General features: G+C 32.4%; 1 protein-coding gene and 1 long non-coding RNA gene across 6 annotated transcripts; one reads left to right on the forward strand and one right to left on the reverse strand.

Annotated features, from left to right (window-relative positions):
* Positions 1–17,105: 17,105 nt before the first annotated feature.
* Positions 17,106–19,373, reverse strand: LOC114288460 (uncharacterized). Of its 4 annotated transcripts, XM_082874652.1 has the most exons (4): positions 18,384–19,321; positions 18,128–18,269; positions 17,592–17,725; positions 17,106–17,502 (listed from the first exon to the last, which is right to left on the reverse strand). In XM_082874652.1, the coding sequence occupies exons 1-4, from the start codon at positions 19,238–19,240 to the stop codon at positions 17,448–17,450; spliced, it is 1,188 nt and encodes a 395-aa protein (XP_082730778.1). In that variant the 5' UTR covers positions 19,241–19,321; the 3' UTR covers positions 17,106–17,447. The 4 variants fall into 4 exon arrangements, with proteins under 4 accessions (XP_082730778.1, XP_028087772.2, XP_028087773.2 ...); XM_028231971.2 differs by having other exon boundaries at positions 17,592–18,269; positions 18,384–19,373; XM_028231972.2 differs by having other exon boundaries at positions 17,106–17,725; positions 18,384–19,318.
* A 423-nt stretch (positions 19,374–19,796) lies between these two features.
* LOC114288470 (uncharacterized) lies at positions 19,797–21,821 on the forward strand. 2 transcript variants are annotated; one of them, XR_003638278.2, is made up of 3 exons: positions 19,797–20,040; positions 20,750–20,833; positions 21,525–21,821. It is a non-coding gene; the product is annotated as an uncharacterized LOC114288470 (long non-coding RNA). The 2 variants fall into 2 exon arrangements; XR_014332985.1 differs by having other exon boundaries at positions 19,819–20,123.
* The last annotated feature ends 2,304 nt before the right edge of the window (positions 21,822–24,125 follow it).

Consider the following 24,125-nt stretch of genomic DNA (forward strand, 5'->3'; position numbering starts at 1 on the left):
TGATCATTAATTAGGTATGAATAGGGTAGTAAATTTGGCCAGGCCCGGCCCATGTTGGGCCTCGCAAGCTCCTGTCAAAATTCGGACTGGGCCAGCCCACGGGCCAGGAAATTAGGCCCAAGCCCAAGGGGTATCGGGCCTTGAACGGGCCAGGCGGGTGGGCCTGGGTCGAGCTTGGGTAGGCCCGAACAATTTTTTTGTTTTTATTTTTTCTACCAAAATTTTATTATTTTTCACTAAAAAAAAAACACTGGCCTTGGGCGGGCCGGGAACAAATGGCCTAGGCCATGCTTCAAAATGATGGTTCAGGCCCAGAGTCTCAGGCTGGGCTCGGGTCAGGGCCCAAACGGGTCGGGCCCATCCTAGGCCGCGGGAGGGCTTCGGGTTGCCCATGGGCTGCGGGTCATTTTTACACTCTTAGGTATGAATGAAAATAATTCTCCAAGAATTTAATTGCTGGCATAAAAATTGATCTTAATCAAACTTCTAAACTACTTTTAATGTTTAATGCAAGTACTATCCCTCAAATTAGTTTCTAACATTCAAAACCTGAGAAATTATAATATGACTTAAACATAAAAATTAAATTGATTATTACCAACTATTTTTATTAATTGATCGATCAAAATTTAAATCAGGTACAAAGTATTTTAGAACAATGCCTTTATTTTAGGTTGAACTTGGATAGTTTTGTCACACATAAATACACTTCACTATTCATGTAATAATTTTAAATATAAATATAAAATTCTATCAAAATTTTAATTTTTTGAATGACTATACATAAATATGTACATATTTCGTATTTTATTATAAAAAATATTAACATATATTTATTTACCAATTTAATAAATAAATGAGTTAAGTGATTCATATTTAGGTATAGACTAAGACAATTCTCTAATGATTAGGTCATGGCCAAATTGAGATAAATGTTGAGTCAATTATATTATGTCACTTTTAGAATCTAACATAAGCAACTATAAACTCTCAAGCCAACTCTTATATATTTTATTATTAAAAATTCTAATATATATTTATTCACTAATTTAATAAATATATGAGTTAAGTGGTTCATGCTTAAGCACAGACTAAGGCCCCATTTGTTTTTAGAGATAGAATGGAAGTGATTCATAGTGAGGGGATTAATAGTGAGGGGATTGTTGGTGAGAGGATTAATAGTGAAGAATTGTTAAATTATTTTTATATAAAATAATAAAACAAATAAAAAATATAAAAAATTAAACATTATATTTTTAAAAAAATTCCAATATATAAAAAATAAAAAAAATTCTAATTCCCTCACTATTTTTCTAATACCATCTCTACATCCTCCTTACCAATCCCCCTTCTAAGAGGACTACTAATACCAAGGGACTAATAGTCCCCTCCCCATCTCTCAAAACAAACATCCCATTAGTAATACCAAGGGATTAGTAATCTCAACCCCCTCCCTATAACCCCAAACAAACGGAGCCTAAGACAATTCTCTAATGATTAGGTCATGGCCAAGTTGAGATAAATGTTGAGTAAATTAGATTATATTATTTTTAGTGCCTAGCACAACTATAAATCCTCATCACAACTCTTATTATTTTGTATTCGTGAATTATGGCATATGAGAAACTACAATTTTATGCCTAGATAGACATATTTTTAAAATTTTACAAAATAGACAATAGGTAGTTAATAAATTGACAAAATATAATTCATTATATGATTGGGCTATTTGTGATATAAAATAAATTAAATTGCAAAGCTTATAAGACAAAATGCATTTATATTTCACTGTAAATATAAATTTTGTAATTTTATTGCACTTTTTTAAAAATACATTCTACCACAGTTTATTTATTTTTTATAAATAAATTTTATGTTATTATTTAATTTCTAAATAAATTTTTAATTATTTATTTAAACCTGTGCATAGCACGAGTATTATGATTTATAAAATAATTTACAAAATTACACTCGTGCTATGAAGATCCGTTAAGCAAAGGTGAGTGAGAGAGAAGAATAAGAAAATGGCTCAATGTGAGTTGCCAAAACTAGTGATTGTGAAATCTGAAAGTTGTACTTGGTAGGTAAATGTTGATTTTAGAAAAGATAAGAAGATAAGGGTCACTGGTAATTCATTGTTTAGCATTTTCATTTTGTTATTCAATTTTTTGATTTAAAACAAATTTTGCTAGATTGAGTTTCACAAAAAAAATTATTGTTATTATTATTATTATTATTATATGGCATACTAAAAAATGTAATTAGTAAATAATAATAATAATAACAATTATTATTATTATTATTATTATTATTGAGTTTCACATAATTTATGATATCATCTAATATATGGCAAACTAAAATTGTGAAACCCTTAGAAAATAATAATGTATTTATACTTTATCATAGGTGTAATTTTTGTTTCTAAAAATAAAAACTAAAAAGTGCAATTTTATAATTTATCATAATTTATATTTAATTTTTACTAATTAAATTATGATTCGTGTTATTGTTATTTAGAACTTAAAACATAACATTAATGATAGGGGAAAAAAAAACCATAAACGAAATTGTGATAAAAATAGTTAAAATTTAATTAATTTAATTTTTTATTATATAATTTTAATTTTACAATTAATTATTAATTATTTATTTAAAATTGTGCATAGCATGGGTATTACGCTAATCTATATATATTAAACAAAATGGGGTTTTTAATGAGAAAGCATTTAAGGCCTCCAAAATCTCATTCTAAAATTATTAATTTTTTTATTTAAAAAAAATACTTTTGGCTGTCAATTACTTAAAATTAATTGTTATATCATAATCTGTGAAATTTGAAAAGGAAATATAAACTTCTACTTTATACTCTTCCCTACCTAATTTTTTCTTATTCCATATTTTGTTCAATTTCACAACCTTACAACATTACAATTTAAATACATCCATCTTAACCCTAGAACATTATAATTCCTCCATAAGCTATTTACTATTTTCCACTTCATACCTACACAACAAGAACAGAGGGAAAAAACACTATGGAGAGCAAAACTGTGAAAGGTGATTATTATTAAAATTATTATCACCTTCTTCTATTTTAGGGTTTCTCTTGGTATAACTTGATACCTACCCAATGTCACACCACATTATAATTGTGTTTTACTCTTTTTTTTAGCAATGATTATGTGTAAAGTTGTTGAAAAATTAATCTATGAATAATGAATAAAGGTATGTAATTAAGTGTTCAACTTTTAAAAATTTTGTTTATTTGTTTTGACTTTCTATTCAATTTTTTTCTTTCTATTTTTATTTTTGTATAAGGGTTGTATGAATTGCAATATGAGAACAGTAAATGGAGGTATGCAATTAAGCTTTCAATTTTTAAGCTCTTTTGATTTATTTGTTTTGATTTTCTATTTAATTTAATTTTTCATATTTTTATTTTGTTGTAGAGGTTGTATGAATTGCAATATGAGCTGTGGTTTATGCTCAAACTGAATTCTTAGGTTGTTATCCATTAATTTTAGTGTGAAAAATATTTATTTTAGCAATTTTTCTTAAATTTGCTTTGTATATATATAATTTTTTATCTCAGGCTCATATTTTATTTTTTTATTTTTTATTTTTATCAATGGTCATTGTAGAAACTTTGGCATTTGTTGGTATTAGCAAATCAACAAGTGTTAAACATCATCTCGGTTTAACTTCAACTTGTAAATTCACACAGAATTTCAACAAGTGTTAAAGATCATCTCGATTTAACTTCAACTTGTAGACTTTTCTCAAGTTTCAATCATTGTTTAAATAATGATCTCGGTTTAACTTCAACTTGTAAATTGTCCACAAATTTCAACAAGTGTTAAATAATGACCTCGGTTTAACTTCAACTTGTAAATTGCCCACAAATTTCAACAAGTGTTAAACAATGATTTTGGTTTAATTTCAACTTGTAAATTGTCCACAAACTTCAACAAGTATTAAATAATAATTTCGGTTTAACTTCAACTTGTAAATTGTCCACAAATTTCAACAAGTGTTAAACAATGCTCTCGGTTTAACTTCAACTTGTAAATTGCTGCAAATTTCAACAAGTGGTAAACATCATGTCGGTTTAACCAACTTGTAAATTGCTACAAATTTCAACAAGTGGTAAACATCATATCGGTTTAACCAACTTGTAAATTGCTACAAATTGTGTGAGTGATTTTCTGACCACACTGCCCGCTTAGTAACCAACTGGAGAGCACCAGCAAAATAGATGGCAACTGACTGACCTGCAACAGAAAGAGAAGATTCCGGCGGTGATTCGTCCACCCGGGAGCACTCCGACGATCAAGTCAGTATATCTCTCAAAGATAAATCAAGGGCTAAACTCACAAGCTTGAGTATCAAAAGCATACCTTAGACCCATGGGGGTGCCTCTCTTTTATAGTCAACATAAACCTAGTCCCACTAGAAGCCTAACTTTTATGGACTCAGGATTACTGCTAATCTTGGACTCCCAGTAAGATTAGGATAAACTCTCTAAGAGTCCTTATCTTAATACAAACTGAAATCTTCTCTCATTCTAGGACTTTTGCCTTTCATCTGCTTATCTCGGATTCTGATATCTTCGGAGGTAACCTTGGCCTATCTAAGATGACCTCGGCATAACAACCAGGACACGTGTCATCTCGGCTGACACGTCTGCGTTACCTTGGCCATGTGTTGGTACTTAGAAAATATATCCCCACAACTGCCCCCTAGGTTCTATTACCTCGGCATTCTGAGGTGATGGAACATACACTGTTCGTTCATCTGTTGATTTCTGCCATTGTTCTTGGCTTGACACACCTGTGCAATTTTTTTGTCTTGATTTCCTGATAGTTTCATCACCATTCTTGATTACGAATTACATTCTTGTTTCTGTTTTCTGTGTCTTTTTTTAGATTCTTGCTTTCAATCCTTGCCTTCAAACTCTAAGGTGCCAATCGCCGAGAAGAGCTTTGATCAAACTCTTTCGGGAGATCGATGCTGAGCTCGAGGCCGAGAAGGCTGCTGAGAAGTCTTCCCAACTATCTTCTATATCCTGCCATTGATGCCGAGTAGTTTTGTTTCCTTCTTTTACTCCTTGTACCTTGTACCTTGTACTTTGTCCTTCTTTGTATGCTTTTAATCCGGCCGACGTGCCATTTTTGTAGTCTGAATAATTTATTTTTCAATATTCAGGCCGAAATGCCTTTTTTCTTCTTTAAATGCATTTCTCTAATTTCTTCTTTGAATGAATATCTTCTTTTTTCTGCTCTTGTATGATTCTACACTTAGAATAATTTGCATGTCTTCAAAGTACACCTTGACTGTGCAATCTCTTCGGGTAAAATACCTCTGTCACAACTTCTAATCTTGCTCACCTCGGCCTTGTCCTAACACTTAAAAATATTGTAACAAATATTTTCACAAGTGTTGCTTAAGACTTGTCACTATCTCAATGTCTTCTATCAAGATTTCAGTTTTCCATATTTCAAGTTTTGACAACCTGGTAGTCTCGGCAAGTACGCAGATATTGCTTGAGTTTGACTTTAACTTGTAAATTTTTCTCAAAAATTTCAACAAGTGTTTTAACCATCATCCTTTATCATAACCTCGGCTTAACTTCAGCTTGTAAATTTTTCTCAAAATTTCAACAAGTATTAAACCATCTTCCTTTCGATACGACCTCGGTTTAACTATAACTTGTAAATTCACGCAGAATTTCAACAAGTGTTTAAACCAATCTTCTTCCGATACGACCTCGGTTTAACTTCAACTTGTAAATTCACACAGAATTTCAACAAGTGTTAAATATGACCTCGGTTTAACTTCAACTTGTAAATTCACACAGAATTTCAACAAGTGTTAAATATCATCTTGGTTTAACTTCAACTTGTAAACTTTTCTCAAGTTTCAATCATTGTTTAAATAATGATCTCGGTTTAACTTCAACTTGTAAATTGTCCACAAATTTCAACAAGTGTTAAACAATGATTTCGGTTTAACTTCAACTTATAAATTGTCCACAAATTTCAACAAGTGTTAAACAATGATCTCGGTTTAACTTCAACTTGTAAATTGCTGCAAATTTCAAGAAGTGGTAAACATCATGTCGGTTTAACCAACTTGTAAATTGCTGCAAATTTCAACAAGTGGTAAACATCATATCGGTTTAACCAACTTGTAAATTGCTACAAATTTCAACAAGTGGTAAACATCATGTCAGTTTAACTAACTTGTAAATTGCTGCAAATTTCAACAAGTGGTAAACATCATATCGGTTTAACCAACTTGTAAATTGCTACAAATTTCAACAAGTGGTAAATATATTCTTCTTCTCTCTGCCCCCTGCATGGCTTCCACATACTCCTTTGCGAACCTTATAAAAGGTCTTCAACCTGGCTAACTGCAGTCCAACCTTGTGTGTTTTCTTTTTTTATCTTTTGGGATCTGAGATCTGCTCACTGAGCTCTTCTCTTCTCGGTCTTAAGTACCGAGATCTTGTCTGCTAGAATCTTGGATCTGCTCACTCACGTTGAGCTCTTCTCTTCTCGGACCTACTCATCTAGGCCGAGATCATGTCTTCTAGGATCCGGGATCCAGGATCTGGAATCCGGGATCTGCTCACTTAGGATGAGTTCTATACTTGAATGTTATCTCCTTGGGAGCGCTTATGCCCCCTATCTTTGCATCCCTTCTTGAAGGGTTTTCGTTCCTCCGCAGGTATCTATCCTTCCATACTTGGAGGTCATCTTCGTTGTAATATCCGTTTCGATCTGTTGTCTTTGGTGCGTCACCTTTCTGGCCGGCGTCTTTCACTCCGTGACTCTGGTCACGAGTTTCTGTGTTGCGGTCGTCCCCTTTAACGTCGAGGTTGATAGGTCTTCCACTCTCAGCAGGAGCGTTGTCTCCAATCTGATCCTTCTGTCCGTCATTGGCCATCTATTATTCTTTCTTTCCCACAGACGGCGCCAAATTGTGTGAGTGATTTTCTGACCACACTGTCCGCTTAGTAACCAGCTGGAGAGCACCGGCAGAATAGATGACACCTGGCTGACCTGCAACAGAAAGAGAAGATTTCGGCGGTGGTTCGTCTACCCGGGGGCACTCCGACGATCAAGTCAGTATATCTCTCAAAGATAAATCAAGTGCTAAACTCACAAGCTTGAGTATCAAAAGCATACCTTAGACCCATGGGGGTGCCTCTCTTTTATAGCCAACATAAACCTAGTCCCACTAGAAGCCTAACTTTTATGGACTCAGGATTACTGCTAATCTTGGACTCCCAGTAAGATTAGGATAAACTCTCTAAGAGTCCTTATCTTAATACAAACTGAAATCTTCTCTCATTCTAGGACTTTTGCCTTTCATCTGCTTATCTCGGATTCTGATATCTTCGGAGGTAACCTTGGCCTATCTAAGATGATCTCGGCATAACAACCAGGACACGTGGCACCTCGGCTGACACGTCGGCGTCACCTTGGCCACGTGTTGGTACTCAGAAAATATATTCCCACAATATATATATATATATATATATTAAGTAAATGAAGGTTTTTAATGAGAATGCATCTAAGGCTTCCAAAACCTCATCCTAAAATTATTAATTTTTTTTTAATTTTAAAATTGTTTTAAAAAATACTATAGCAATTACTTAAAATTAATTATTATACCATCATTTGTGAAATTTGAAAAGGAAATATAAACTTCTACTTTTTCCTACCTAATTTTTTCTTATTTCATACTTTGTTCAATATCAAAGCCTTACAACATTACAATTTAAATACATCCATCTTAACCCTAAGACATTACAATTCCTCCATAAGCTATTGACTATTATCTCTCACTTCATACCTACACAACAAGAACAGAGGGAAAAAAAAACACTATGGAGAGCAAAACTATAATAGGTAATTATTATTGAAATTATCATCAACTTCTTCTATTTTAGGATTTTTCTTGGTATAACTTGATACCTACTCAATATCTCACCACATTATAATTGTGTTTTACATTTTTTATTAGCAATGATTATGTGTAAAGTTGTTGAAAAATTAATATGTGAATGGTGAATAAAGGTATGCAATTAAGCGTTCAACTTTTAAAATTTTTGTTTATTTGTTTTGATCTTCTATTCAATTTTTTCTTTATATTTTTATTTTGGTATAAGGATTGTATGAATTGCAATATGAGAACAGGAAATGGAGGTATGCAGTTAAACATTCAATTTTTAAACTCCTTTGATTTATTTGTTTTGATTTTCTGTTTAATTTATTTTTCATATTTTTATTTTGTTGTAGAGGTTGTATAAATTGCAATATGAGCTATGGTTTGTGGTCAAACTGGCTTCCTAAGTTGCTACCCAATAACTTTAGCGTAAAAATATTTTTTTTTAGAATTTTTTCTTAAATTTATTTTATATTTTCTTTATCTGGTGTTCATATTTGATTTTTTTTTTGAATGGTCATCGTGGAAACTTTGACATTTGTTGGTGGGTATAGAATCATATGATCTTTATGATCTTTTGATAAATATTCTAATATAAGTCTCAAAAAGATTTATATGTATCTATTTTTTTTCTTTCTCTTTTATGATTATTTTTAATCCTTTTTTTATAACTAAGAGAATATAAAATTTTAATTAATATTTTATTAATAGGCAAACCGTGTCAGGGCTAAACTCTTTATTCTTAGCTTAATCTAAATATTAAATTAGCATAAAATCTCAATCATTGGAAATTCTATAAGCTAAATATTTTTTGAAGATCTTAAAAGAGTATTACTATTAGCATTTCATCAATTATTTTGAACTCCTATTTTTTAGTTGTTTTTATTTTATTACAATAATAACCTCAAATAAAATTACTAAAAAAGACATCAATAATTTGAGGACACCCCATCTCACAATTAAGTTCACACACCCATTACATCATGAGTTAGGATTTATAAAAGCACTCATCTATATCACCACCCATCCATCTTTCCCAAATCCCACCTTCAAAACCTACACACCCTCAAAACCTTGAAAATCTTTTGGCGGCAACGGTGATAACCATTTGATTACATATACTTCTTCGACAATGACAATGAGTGAAAGTTTTTCTAACAACCACAACTGTATGAGACGACATGAGTATAATAATAAAAACTCAAAAGAGGTTCATAACTTTGATGGTGTTCTTAGCTTGGAGGAGATTGGTCTTGTAAAGGTAATTTTGTTAAAAAAATTGACAAAAGTAATAAAATTTGTTCATTATTTTTTTGGGATTGAACTCCCAAACATATGACCGAAATTCTAGAACACAAGTCCAAACATTGTTTATTCGCAAATAGGTAACTGAACATTTCTTATTTTTTCAAGGACAGATAATCGAAGCAATAGCAGAAGCAGGCAACCAAAGGACATTAGACCATCCTTGGGTGATCGATCGGTCGGTTGATCAGGGGGTCAACTGGTGGGTGAAATCCTACTCAGTTTTGCTCACATAGAGAGTATGTAGGTAAAGTGAAGCTATGTATGAATGACAGAAAACCAATCAGAGAAGTATGAAAGTGGATTGTGTTGTGTGCGTGGAAAAAGGTAATAGAAAAAAAAAAAAACAGATTGACAAATCTTGTAATAAAAAAAAGAAAAAACTTCTTAATTATCACGAATTTTTTTCATTGATTTTGGGAAATTTCACCGTCGTGGGTTTGTTAGAGTTTTGGGAGAGAAGCTTTTTGGGGTGCAGTGATGTAGGGGTATGCATTTGAATGAATAAAATATTTTTATAAAGATAATTTTAGTATTATTTAGGGAGAGAAAAATATTTTAAAATTTTATAATTTATAAATAACGGTCCAAAATAATTAATAGAATATTAATAATAGCACTCATCTTAAAAATAAAATTGGACTGGACTGGTTAAATGGGCCATCAATCCCATATTCATACTAATACTAATCAAAACAGTAGCAATTTGTGGGTGCGACGGGCCACCGGTGATTACCTAAAGTTATTGATTGGCCATGCGTTGCACTTCTTTCGTATTAGGTGATTCTGTTGAGATCGGACGAGCCGGTTCAACCACTCTATCTCTAGATTGGCCACAAATCTTTTGTTTTGACTTTGAGGTTATCTATTTTCACTTAATTTCTTTCTTATGTTATGTTCTATTTGTTTTGCAAAAATATATTTATGTTGTGTTTGGTTGGGGAATTTGGAAGGGAAAAAAGAAAAGATATGTAAAACTAGGTGAAATATAGGTATGTTTTATTCATATTTCATCTTTCTTTTTCATTTTCCTTGTCAAATCTCTCTCCAAATCTTCCAACTAAACACAATATTAAGAAAACGTGTATTGCATGTTTTTGGGGGTGATGTCAGATAGATAATGAAAGTTAATATAAAGAAAATAAATTTATTGAAAGAAAATGTATATTTGCCTTTTAAAAAGTAAAAAAAAATTTAAACTAAAATTTTATCGTTGCTTTCACCATTCTACAACCATCACCCTTCACCATACTATTATAATACTATCCTCACCATCATCACTAAAACAATTATTAATACATTAATTTAACAATCGCAATCAAATATAGAAAAAAAAATGTCTAGGGAAAAATATTTTTGATAAAAAAACATGGTTTTCGGTGAAACAAATAATATGGCAATAAAAAAAAGTTTGGTAGATTTTTTTTTTTTTTTTTATATATAAATAAAAAAAAAGCCCTGATGTTATCTTTGAATTTAAGATTTGTTAAGAGAGATGAAAAAAAAATCCTTGTAATTATTATTTATTGATAACTAAAAAAAGGAAACAGTTTTTTGAAACATGCGTTCATTTTCTTCAATCACATTTGGTAACATTGCCGGTTTCTAAACAAAAAACAAGAAATATAGTAAATAAAAAATTTGTTTCATACAAAAATATTTTTAAAACATGTAAGTGAAGATAATTTTTTTATTCTTAAAGTTTTGAAAGTTTTAGAAAATGTTGCTACTTTTTTTTTTATAAAAAAATTACGAAATATTTTTGTTTCCAATTTTCAAAATATTTGAAAACAAAAACAAAAACAAAAACAAAAAACATGGATTGAAAGCAATATTGAACAAGCTCAACAATTTAGTTTCTCTCCATATTTTCTTTCATTCTCTCTCTCTCTCTCTCTCTCTCTCTCTCAAATTTAGTTTCTCTCCTAACAATGCCTTGCTGTCTTAAAAACAAGACATTCCACACCTAATTTTTTTTCTTTAAAAAAAAAATTACATTGACCATTTAACATTTTAAAAATAAAAATGAGCCACATGCCATTACTAGAAAAAAAAAAAGCATTAATGGTTTAATTACTTTACTCTTATTTGATTGACACAGGGTAAATTTTACAAATTATAGAAGAAAAAATTTGATTGACACTGGATAAATTTTACAAATTATGGAGAAAAATCATTAAATTTTTATGCTACTTAACTCTAAAATAAACCATAACTTTTATGTTCCCATGATGTTGAGAAATTATTATAGTCCTCTCATATCATAAAAGGGCTAGAGCTCAGATAGCTATTAAAATTGGCTTAGAAGTTGGCCAAGGCCCACCTCTAGGGCCCTAAGCCTTCATACATTGACCCAAGCCTAAGACTTGAAAACTTACGTTCGTCTATGCCCAATTTATGTGTCATCATGGTTGATAACCCAATTCAATATTTAAATATGAATATACTCATATATTTAAAAATTTCAGCATATTTACACTAAAATTTTAAATGACATGTTTCTTACTATAATCCTCATCACTAAAAATAATTCATGCAGCACTATAACATATGATTGTTTTAAAGACCAAATATTTTGGTCTCTAAAAGTGAAAATTTTGTTACAAAAAACATTTAAGGACCAATTTCCATCATTATGAGGATACTCGCTAAAAAGTCATTTCGAAAAGTAAAAAATAAAGTTTTTAGCGACGAAATTTTGAAAATGTCACTAATAAATAGACTTTTAGGAACAAAATAATTTGGTCTAAAAATGGTTTTTTTTTAGACAAAAAATTTTGTCCCAAAAAGATAATAATTCATCACTAATGTCGAATTTTTGTTGCTAAAAATATAATAACGACACTTTTCACAACAAAATTAATTGGTCCTTAAAAAATAATTTTATCCTTAAATTTTGATCTCTAAAATTTTTATTTGTTGTAGTGCTGGTTTCACTTTCAATTATTGTTAAAGAAAAAATGTTTATACTCTAAGCTTAAGTTTGTTTTGAAGGATTAGGGGGTGGGATTGGACTATTAGTCCCACCGGATGAATAGTCCATTATTTGTTTCATTTTTTTTGCTCCGGACTAATAGTCCCCTCGGACTATTAGTCCCACAAACATGGGACTATCCTATCCCATGGGGGAGGGTGGGATAGAAACCATGGGATTGGTATCCCATGGAATTATTTTATGAAATGTCTATTTTACCCTCCATGTTATTACTTAGCAAACAATTAGAAAAGGATAAAATATTCTTTTGAACATTTATAAATTATTTTTTTAGTGTTGTTAATTTAAAACTGTATATTAAATAAAAAAATTTAATTATAAATTATAAATTATAAATTTCATTTAATTAAAAATAATAAATTATAAATTATGGCCTTATAAATTAAATTTTTTTTAGTGTTGTTAAAAAATTAAATTTACATATTAAATTAAATTATTTTTTTAGTGTTGTTAATTTAAAATTATATATTAAATAAAAAATATAAATTATAAATTAAATTTATTTAAAAATAATAAATTATAAATAATGGCCTTATAAATTAAATTTTTTTAGTGTTGTTGAAAATTTAATTTATATATTAAATAAAATTATTTTTTATTGTCGTTAATTTAAAATTATATATTAAATAAAAAATATAAATTATAAATTTAATTTAATTGAAAATAATAAATTAAAATATTAAAATATTGTGCAAAAAATAAAATAAAACAAATTTTTATTTAATTTAGTTAAAAATAATTAAAATATTAAAACTATGTTTAATATTGCTATTACTTAGTACATAATTGAAAAGGATAAAATAATCATTTGAGCATTTATCCTACTCCATAATATCTCAAACAAATATTGGATAACTAAAAATAGTCCAATCTAGACATCTAATCCCATGACTAAACAAACATAGGATACAAATTTAATCCAACCCAATAGTTCTGGGACAATGTATTCCAGGACTAATAGTTCGATGGATTACAATCCCCCTTATCCAGTCCGTCTAAACAAACGCACCCTAAAAGGCTTAATGAAGAATGTTTGACATTTAAATTATGTTTCAACCCTGCAACTGATACACCATTTTACCAAAATAAACCATGTGAGGGTGTTGTAATTTTTTTTATTATTTTTTTAACATATGTAAGTTGCTATTCAAAACACTAATCAACCTTGTCCCATTTCATTTTCTAAAGCATATACATTGGTTGATGGGCTCTAGAACATCAATTTGGGCTTAGAAAAATGTCTGGACTTGTTCCAGCTAGGGTTATTCTGGCCCATATCCATTTATTTATTTATCCAGCTCATTCTATTTTGAAACTGAAGAAGATCAGAAAGTATCGCATAGGTCTGGTACACCATCTGGCCGTGTACACCTTCCCTCGTAAGGGTATTAATGGTATTTTTGCACTTGTGATGTGTTGTAGTAATTTTCTATATATGTATAATTGAGAGGAGGTGGGTATCTTTTGTAATTTTTTTTTAAAGAAAATGAGTTGGACCCATTTAAGGAGGCACCTCCTTTGACCCCCTCTGTCTCTGATTGGTCAGTTTTTCTTTTTTTTTCTTTTTCTTTTTTTCCTTCTCTTCCAATTATCACCCGCCACATGTGTGTGAGGGTGGTGGGAGTGGTGATTGAAGGGGGTTTCAACCACTTCCCTTTTTGTTATAAGCAGGAAAGCTCCTATTGCCTTAGAAAAGGAGCCAAAAAATTTATTTTTTTTTCTATTTCAAATTTAAACTATCAATTTCGTTTATTTGGTTCACACAGTTTCTAATTTCAGCCAAATTGCTCCAATTGGAAATAGTTTTCAAATCAATAGACATTAAAGTCTAATTTGATGGACTCAAAAAAAAAAAAAAATCATTTAAAAATTTTAACAACTTTAACTATACAACCAAACACTGTACTACTTTGAAATTAGGAGCGAAGTAGACTACAAGTGTTTTGTTTTAAGGTGTAAGTTGTCTAATATAGTATGAGTAAAATAATTAGTATCTAATTGCATAATTTAAATTGTGTAAACTATAAAATTATTTTTTTGCTAGTTAGGCTAGGATTTGACCATTACTGCTTTGGATGGTCCGTCTCCAATTAGATCATATGACATGAAATAAAAAAACCTCTAGGACTAAATAGATCAAATATATCTTCAATTGGACCGTGCCATATATATGAACTGAAATTAGAAACTTTAAAGATTAAATAGGTGGAATTAACTATTTAGAAATGAAAATAAAAAAAGGACAATATTATAAGAGATAAAATTAAAAATAACCTCTCTTCTTTTTCTTTTTCTTTTTTTTTTTTTCAGTTTCATTAAATGCAAAAATGGGCTTTATTTTTTTTTCAAATTTGGTAAGCAGTTGCTCTCTAAGAATATCTTAATACCACTATTATCTCCCTTCTCTTGAAAAAAAACACAATATGCCATATTGCAAGTTATAATTTGTAAACATTAATTGGTGTCAAATTTGGGTGAGTGACAAGAAAACCAACTTGCTTTCATCGTATTATCTACATGAAAGAGTAATTGTTTATATTCATAATGACAAGAATACCCTCTTTCCAACCTCTCTCTTTAGTTTTTTTTCCTCTCTTTCTCTTTCTAAAAACCTCCTTCCCGGGCCTCTCTTTGGGCCGGCCGGCCGCCACCTTTGGCTATGGCGGTCGGCTGGGCTAGCTTCTTTCGTGTTTGTTTGTTGTCTTCCCGTTAATAAACTTGAGTCCCTCATTATTTTCCCACCTAGGAGTGTTTGGTGTGCTGCGGTGTTTTTGTTGGTGTTTCCAGGCCGTTCTAGCATATCTCTTCGGGGTATTGGTGTGTTGTTTTCAGTTGGGGACGTCCAGAACTTCACTCGAGCGCTCTTTTGTGAGGTGGAGCTTGAGCGGTGAACTCTTGTTCAGATTTTTGGAGAAGGTTTGATGCTTGGTTTGGGCGGAACTTGGGTGTCGGAGGTGTTCCAGATCTGTCTGGTTTTCACTCGAGCACTTCGCTTCGTGTGAGAGTTTGAGGGGTGTTAGGAGAAGACCTGGAGAAGGAAGATTATTTGTTGGTTGGTCGGTGCTTGGATTCCCAGTGGGTTCGGTGTGCTGCGGTTCGGGTGTTCCAGCAACTGTGGCGTGGGGTGGCTTGTTTGGCAGTGAGCAAGAACTGTTGGGTGATGTTCAGTGGGTGAGTTGATTGTTGGGTATTGTGTGGGCGGTGTTCTGCAATGACTGGAGCTGCAATGTGGGTGATGATCTGCATTGGTGGAGCTGTAATGTTGGGGCTGAAATCTCAGGGTCTAGCAGGGGAGTTTGCCGGTGGTGAATGTGGATTAGCGACTTAGGAGTGGTTGGCCGGATTAGCAGCAGGTCTGGCGGAGTGGACTTCGGGAGATGGGAGTTGGCAGCAGTAGGCGTGGGCTAGGGTGGCAGCAGGCGTGGGTAGCAGGCATGGGCAGATTGAGGTGTGGTCTTGGAGAGTGGGTGGTGATTTGACTTTAGTTTGGGTGGTTCGACAGCTTGGGAGTTGGGTTTGTTTAGTTTAGTTTAGTTTGTTTTGGGTGTTTTAGTGGGTAGATTATGTGGGGATTCATGTCTTTATTTTCTTGTTAAGTCTTTCTTAACTTTTTTATGTATTTATTTAAAAAAAATTGAGAGGCTAAGGGGTTGGTTGTATGGATGCGAGTAGCAGTAGTAGGGGTATTTCGTACTTTTCGAATCTCTCTCGATGCATGTCATTTTCCTGTACTCTTAATTTCATGCTGTTAAATGAAATTTTTCTTTGCTAATCAAAAAAATGATGCATATATCTGATTGCAGAAGAAATGAGAGGGGGGGGGGGGGAAAAAGGAAAAAATCACACTATGCAATGTAAGGGAAAAGGAAAAGCTAATTACAACCATAGAAGAGGGAATTTTGGCAAAATTTTACTCACAATCACATTTGTTTTTTTTAATGGGAGAATGATGGTTCTAAAACTGTGATTGAGTTATGGATTTAGGTAGAGATTTAAAAAGAAAAATGTTAAAAAGTAAAGAAAATTTAAATGAAAATAAGTTAATTTTTTTTTCTCTATTTATGATTATGACCCCAAATTCTTATTTAAATCTATGATTTAAACACAACGTAATAGAACAAACTTTGAAAGAATTCCATGCTTCTCTAATTGCAAGTCATTCTTTGTACAAATAAAACTTGAAATATGAATGAAATATATGCTTGATTTTTTTCTTCTAAATCTCTATTCAAATCCATAGTCTAAATACAACGTAAAGATTGTTAATAAGAAGAGCTAATGCTAAAATATTTATAATCTCAATACATAATTCACATATTCCAAAATAATCTAACATATTTTAATATATATATATATATATATATTTTCAATACTAACAATAGCATATAATAATTCAATTCATTAACAAGAAGGTGCCAAGAAATTAATAGAGTAAATTTTAGCCAAACTCCTATTTGCTGCATGAGGAATCAATTGCAACAATTTCTAAAAAGCATTAAGGGTCATGAGTGATAAAGATTTGCTAATAAGATTTAAAATTTTGAGTTTAAGTTATTGCAAGAGGTACTGCAAGTTTGCCATATCATTTACTTCAGGATACTGAGATTAATTGAGATGTGCATAAACTGAGTTAAACACCTAGTTATCACAACAACAAAAAAAAACATGAAGTTTGTGTTTGGTTCATGAATTTGAGAAGGGATTTAAAAATGAAAAGATAAAATGTAAGTGAAATGTGAATGAAATATAATTATATCTTACATACATTTTTTCATTCTCCTTGAGAAATTATTCAATGCTCCAAGAGTATTACGCCATTCCATTTAGAGATTAATACTTAACACTTTATCTCTTAAAAGCCTAACACAAAAATGGTAAATCTCATGATTTAGACAAATAATTACACATTTAGAGCATCACCTAAACTTAATTCAGGTCAATCAATAATTCATCCGACTCAAAATCGCTTAAAAGTTTCCACTTGTTTGGGCGATAACAAACACATGTCTTACAAAGCATAATTTCACAATGCTCGCATTTAAAGGCTCCATTACCACCGACAATATGTCTATTACAGACGTTGCATCTAACCCTCATGTATGTGGCTTGAATCAAAGTGAGGGGGTGTGGGTGACAGGTGTACGTATGTGTGGCCCCCAACTTGGCGTTTGGAAATTCCTTCTTTCGAATGCATTTAGCACAAGCCGATTTGTCGCAATAAGTACAGTGGTAGAACCACCACTCTGGGTCTACTTCATTCTCGCAAAATTCACACCAATACTCATCTGGACCATTTTCAATAGGAGCATAAGTTAGGATGAAGGGATGTTCATCATACCTGTGATTAAATATACTCGGTAACAAAGCACATGCACAGTGTAAGTTGAAACTGCAAGAGCTTATGCCACATCCAAATGACAACCTTCCACAGCTTTGATCACATGCAGCACAACCTTCATTGCCACCAATTTCCTGTAGAATGAGGGGGTGCTCATGAGCTTTATGCATGATGGAGTTCGGTAAGGAAGCACACTTAACATCGAGTTGATAACCATTGCGCGGATCACCACCGCCCCAATATTTGGGCGAAAACTGAAATCCGATGCAATCTTTTGTTGCACAACCGTCGCAATTGAAAATTTCATCTCGAACTAATCTGAACTTATCGGCTAGCTTGGAACACCATTCGTGGACAAAGAAATTACACTTATTGCAATTGTAAAATGAAGCATTGATGGGTTGCACACACACGTCACATATTTTGTCAATATTCTGCTTATTCAAAATAGACAATTCGCTTCCCGATAACAAATCATTGTTGTCCAGATTACAAAGAGTTAATGGATGACTATGGCTAAATTGTTCTAGTTTTACCTCTCTATTGTTGTCATCCAAGTTCATCTGCTTCACAAATTGGGCAATTAGGTTGACTGATTCATTAGGCAGTAGTGGTAAGTGAATCAAAGTGGCCATATCAAGACCCTCAATCTTGATTGTAGTATTGCTTTCCCTAAATCTACAAAAAGTAACAATAAAACGTCAATCAAATGAAGAAAAAAGCATTGTCAAAATTTTTAATTTATTTATTTTCTCAAAACAAGTCGAAGTTAAGGTCAAGGTAAGAGCTTACTTTGTCTTTGTCCGGCAATTCACATGAACATAATATCCGCATATTTTGCAAGAGTAAAGCCAAAAGTTTATGTTCAACTTTTTCTTGCAAATATTGCAACAATAACTGAAGGTTTCATCTTCAGAAAACGAAGTGTAGACGAGCTTGAGATCGTGAACATGGCCTCTGTGTTTGATGGTGGTTGGTGAGGAAGCACAATCCTCATGGATCCAAAATGTGCAGGAGCTACACATATACGAGATGCCTTCATGTTTTGTGCCACAAGCGTGACATTCAAAGGAGGCCGAGCTGAGAACGAGACTTAATGGATGTTTGTGACTTTTGTGTTCAACAATTTGTGTTTTCAAAGCACAATTTATGTCGAGGTGGAAACTGCACCAGGAACAACAATAGTTATATGCATCTGAAATTTTGCCGCAGCAATGACATCTGTAGTGTTGTGGATGGAGTAATTTAAGAGGGTGTTTTGGGTGCAATGGATGTGTCATCTCGTTGGGTAGTTCGGCACATAATTTATGCAAATAGATAGAACAATATGTGCATCCATACGCAGAAGAACCAACGATTTTTTGACAACATCCCTTGCAGAAAATTTCCTCATCATCATCATTATCGTTCTCCTCTTTAATGGGTGTCGATCTCAATGTAAATAATGGATGGTGATGGTATTGTGGAAACCTCGTCCATGTGGGTGGTTTTAAACAAACTTTGTGCAAAAAGAAGGAACAATTTCTGCAACAATATGCAGAACCTAAGATCTTTCGACAACATCTATTGCAGACAATTTCCTCACCATCAGCCGCCTTCTTTTTACTGAGGGTCAGTGGATGCGGATGGTTGCAATGTTCAACCTCCATATCTCTCTCTCTCTCTCTAGGTTTGTGCAAGTTCAAAATGGCGGAATTACAAATGGAGCTACAGTCCACTGATTTTAACAATCAATTTTTAATTTTTTGTGAGGTTAAATTTATCAGTCCCGCTGCATACCCCCAGTGGGGGTCGCGCTCCCAGTGACGTGACATATCTCCACTGGCTGAAAACTCAAAAAAAATAAAAAAAACAATTTTTTTTTGGGCTAATCCCGGAGTGACACCTCACTGGGAGTCGACCCGCAGTGGGGTTGGAAGCATTTTTGTAAATTTATTGCCTTGACAGCTGGTTGAAAGGTACAGTGGGGTTAAATTTATTGTCTTGACAGCTGGTTGAAAGGTACAACATGGTTGAAAGAAGATTAATATATGAATTATCAATTCAATAATTCATGTTAGGTGCAAGATTCTTATAATATTCCTGACATTCCTCTAGAGTCAAATACTCTTATGTTAAATTTTATTTAGGATATCAAAATTCAACTTCAAATTTGATAGTAGGTGTAACTAAACATCTTATTTTAATCTAAAAAAATAAAATAAAATAAAATAAAAAAATAAAGTGCAGATTTCTTTTTACTCATTGTCTTCATTCTTCCCTTTCTAACTTCTCTCTACATTCTCTCACGTTTTCCTTTACTTTCTTGGTGGCTAAACACCATACCTTTACTCCACCCTTACACCGCCACCTTAACCCACCATCTCCACCACCACCGGCAACCTTATCTCGCTGGAAAAAGGGTCCAGTCGGCCACTCCTTCACTCCATCGAAAAATAACACAATAGAAGTATCAATTTTAGATTTTTTTTAGTCTTTTGAAGAATCAAAGTTTGGGATTTATTTTCTTGATAGATTAGAGGCTTTTAATTGGTAAAAATCTTTCTCTAAAAAGTTTAGTTTAAGGTTTTACATATTTTAAGTTAAAGTTGTTGATTTTTTTTTTTCTATTTTAGATCTGTTATGATTTTGGGTTTGATTGTTGAGGTTTATACTCTCAATTAGTTTCTATGAATGTTTTACATGTAGAAAAATGATCAATTTGATGGTTGTTTTGGAGATTGAGATTTGGGTTAATCTAGGGTTTGAATGTGATGTAAAAAAATTGGGAATTTTAGTGTTAAGAAATTTATATGTTGAAATTGATTTGATAAATGATGGTTTGAGTATCTTTATGTTCTATGGAGAAATTTTTATAAATGATTGAAGTGGTTTTACTTAAGATGTTGAGTTTATGAAAAATGTTGATTTTTGACTTTTGTAGTTAATTGATGGTGGTATTGTGCATATAAATTGGTTGGATATTTAAAAAGTTAATAACTCAAAAATGTACAAAAGATGGGTGTTGTGGAGATTGGATAAGTTATTTGTTTGGGTAATTTGAAGTTGGAGAAGTTCTTTAGCTTGTCATTCCATAGCATGATTTATTTAGGATCAATTTTGTAGATGTTGTAATTTTCATTGAAATTTTTTTCCTAATTTTAGATCCTTTTTACTAGTTGTTAGGATTGGAGGAAGGCATCTTTACACCTCTTGGGAATTAATTCGTAGAGTTTCAAATCAACGCTTTTGCTATTTTGGAGGTGAGTATACTTACCATGGAAATTATCTTACCTCTATCTTTATTACAAAATTTGAAAATATTTTTGAATTAAAGGAAGTGAATGATGCATTTCATCATGATATGTGTATAAAAAGAAAATCTATAAATCTATTGAGGCCAAGGGTTGAGTTTAAATAAATACATGATTTCATTTGTATAATGAAGCATTAATTTTTATGAGAATTCATTAAAGTTGAGTCTTTCCAATTTTATGATGATGATTATTGAATGACAATGAAACGTTATGCGAGAGTATTTATTTTATTGATCATATAATCGAATATAGCCTTTGGGGCCACAAGGGCCAAAATGCTTTGGCGTCCTGTCACCACCTAAGTCGCGAGGTAATGTGACCCTAAGGCTATGTAGTGGTTCGTATGATGGACATGAAATCTTAATGTAGTGAAAAGTTGTATTTTGTTTACTTTCATTATTCAAATGTATTTTTTTTTCTACCTTATGAGATTCCTTGGAAAAATCTTGATAACGGTTTATGAAAATTTTATTTTTATTTATTTATTTTTATTTTGTATAAATTTCAGTCCAATTAAGCTCTTGTGTTTATTATCTTTATTTTGAACCCAATTAGAAGGAGCAAGTTTTATAACTCCATGATATTGGTATACTCACTGGGCTTTAGCTCATTCTTTTTAAATATTTTTTTTTTTCAGATTTCTAGACTTTTGTGTGGCTCGCCTCAACTTGGAAGATTAGAATTTTTTTGAAGGATCAAATGTGGGCATCGTGTAGTTGAGGTTTTGCTTAGGGTTATTGTAGGATGTAGTTTTATCCTTTATTGTTTTTTATGAAGGAGGTTGATTGTAAATATTTTCTTTATGAAGTTGAATGTATTGATGGATTTGTGAATATAGTATGTTTTATTTTTGGGGAAGTAATGCTTGGGAACTAGCTTGTAGTATGATGATATTTTTTGTCTTTGAATGGATCATCTCATATATGTTGGCCAATCGAAAGGTCTTATGCACTTTTGGTGATGTGGTGATGTGATATAAGAATTACACAGATGATTGTTGTGTATAGGTGCTATAGCATTTGAAGTGCACCCTCTTGGTGGAGTTTTGCCTTGCCAAGATTGGGTTGTTACAATTCTAGAGGAATTTTATCCTACTTTATTATTGTAGCAACCATTTTAAACTTTTCATAGAATATGATATTGTTCCACATTAATAATTATTTATCACCTCTAATAAAGTAGGATAATATATGATCATAAAAAATTACAGATCTCACTATAAAAAAAAAATGACAATTAAAAAAAAAATCCTAGAGTTTGAGGTTTGCAACAAAATAAACTCTGAGTTTTTAATTTTTTCAATTTAAATCATAATCTTTTGATTTGATTTGATTTGATTTCAATCTAAACCATTTGCCTATTTTTGTTAAGTAAAATTGACAGGAAAAGAGTATTTTAGTTATTAAATTCAATGTAATTGGAGAGCGTTGTTCGGCTGTTTAGGGCTTTGATTCGGGCCCATTTCGATAATCCAATGTGTAGAATTCATCGAGTATATCATTTTTGCAAAAAATCACAGCGATCGGATATGTATAGTCACTTGATCAGATCACATTTTTATCACAATTTATTTTGAAAATTATGCATGCATATTGATGGAAATGTGATCTAATGAAATGTCTATTGATATCCGATTAATTTGATTTTTTACAAAGGTTGAATGATTTAGATTATCGAGATGGGATCAGATCAATACCCAAAACAACCGAACAACGCTATCCTCTCATTCCATTGAGATTGACAACCCCTTCAACAACACAATAAGTTAAAACGAAATATTACAAACATCATTACTGGACATATGATACACAACCCCCCAAAAAAATGTGTATCATAAAATTTCTATTTTTTAAACATTGTTTCAAATGTAACAATAGCCTAATATAATCCAATCCAAAAAAAAAAAGTAAACATTGGAGATGCTCGGTAAAAGGCAATTCCAACCATATGATATGAGAGGAAATTTTGGCACTCATAATCGTATTTTTTAACGGAACTTGCTAATCATGAACCTAAAATTGTATTTGAATAATAAATTTATGAATAAACAGAAATACAAAAAGTGAAAATATGACTGTTAAAGGCGATTTGCAAACTACAAACTGACGGGATGATCCGGAATGCTCCAAAGAGGAGATTGATCACCTGATTCGAAGTAAAAAGAAAATTAAAAGCTCAATTGATCGACCAGAAGATGATCTATTGAGGAATTTGCTCCAAATGAAAAAGAGGAAAGGGAAGTGTGAAGCCCTAGATCCTCTACCAAAGAAGCAAATGCGAAACAAGCTACTGACAAAAGGGAAACCATCAGTATCGATCAGATGGAGGGCATAGAGGTAACCAACGAAGTAGCTAAATCTTTCAAGCAAGCCCTGCTAAGATCGAGATTTTCTGAAAATGGCAACGAGAAAAATTTCAACTATAATGTTGAGGAAATTTCTTCGGATGAGGATGAAGCTGCTCTTGAAGGTGAGGAACAGCAAATGGATGACGAGGTAGCTAGGACTAGAATTCTGAAAGTTAGTATTCCACCAAGCCTCTTGAAGAAAATTCGGGAACCATGGGAAAAGTGCTTGATTGCACGACTATTGGGGAAATCCATCGGATACAAACTATTTATGGTCAAAATGACCAAAATATGGGGGCTACTGTAGACACCCCATTTTTGACCGCCCTTAAGACTTGGGCACTACTGATGGTTTGCTCAGTGTTGAGAGATGTGCAGGGTAAAGATTCAGTTTCTTCGGCAAGAAGAGAGGCAAATCTTTCAAAACACTTTTTTAGGGGTTTGGAGTTGAAGAAGAGAGGAAAGGAGAGGAGAAAACTAGTTTGGGAGAAGTTCGGCATGAATCCGGGTAGAAGGGAGTCGAGCAGTCCTCGCTGAATCGGGCTTATTAATCTGCATACTTGGATTTTAGCTATGAGGCCACCACCGTTGGAAAGCTTACTTTCGGGGCTTCATTTTGCACTCAAGAATCTCCTAGAGCCAAGTCCGGGTGGGGGAGATATGATCAGTTGAAGTCGGGCATCATCCCGGTTGGATCGAATCTGCGCGGCTTCACGAAAAAGGGCATAACTTTTTCCACAGGAGGAATTTTAATGCAAGGTTTGCGCCATTGGAAAGCTAACTTCCGGGGCTTCAATTTAGACACCAACCGGCTATTTTTTGACCTTACCGGCCATCCACCGGCACTATATTTATCCGGCCGGCAATTTATTGTGCCGACCGGCACTTTAT

The sequence above is a fragment of the Camellia sinensis genome, chromosome 6 (assembly GCF_055761805.1).
Source record: "Camellia sinensis isolate YWXY chromosome 6, ASM5576180v1, whole genome shotgun sequence".
In the NCBI taxonomy this organism is placed as follows: Eukaryota; Viridiplantae; Streptophyta; class Magnoliopsida; order Ericales; family Theaceae; genus Camellia; species Camellia sinensis.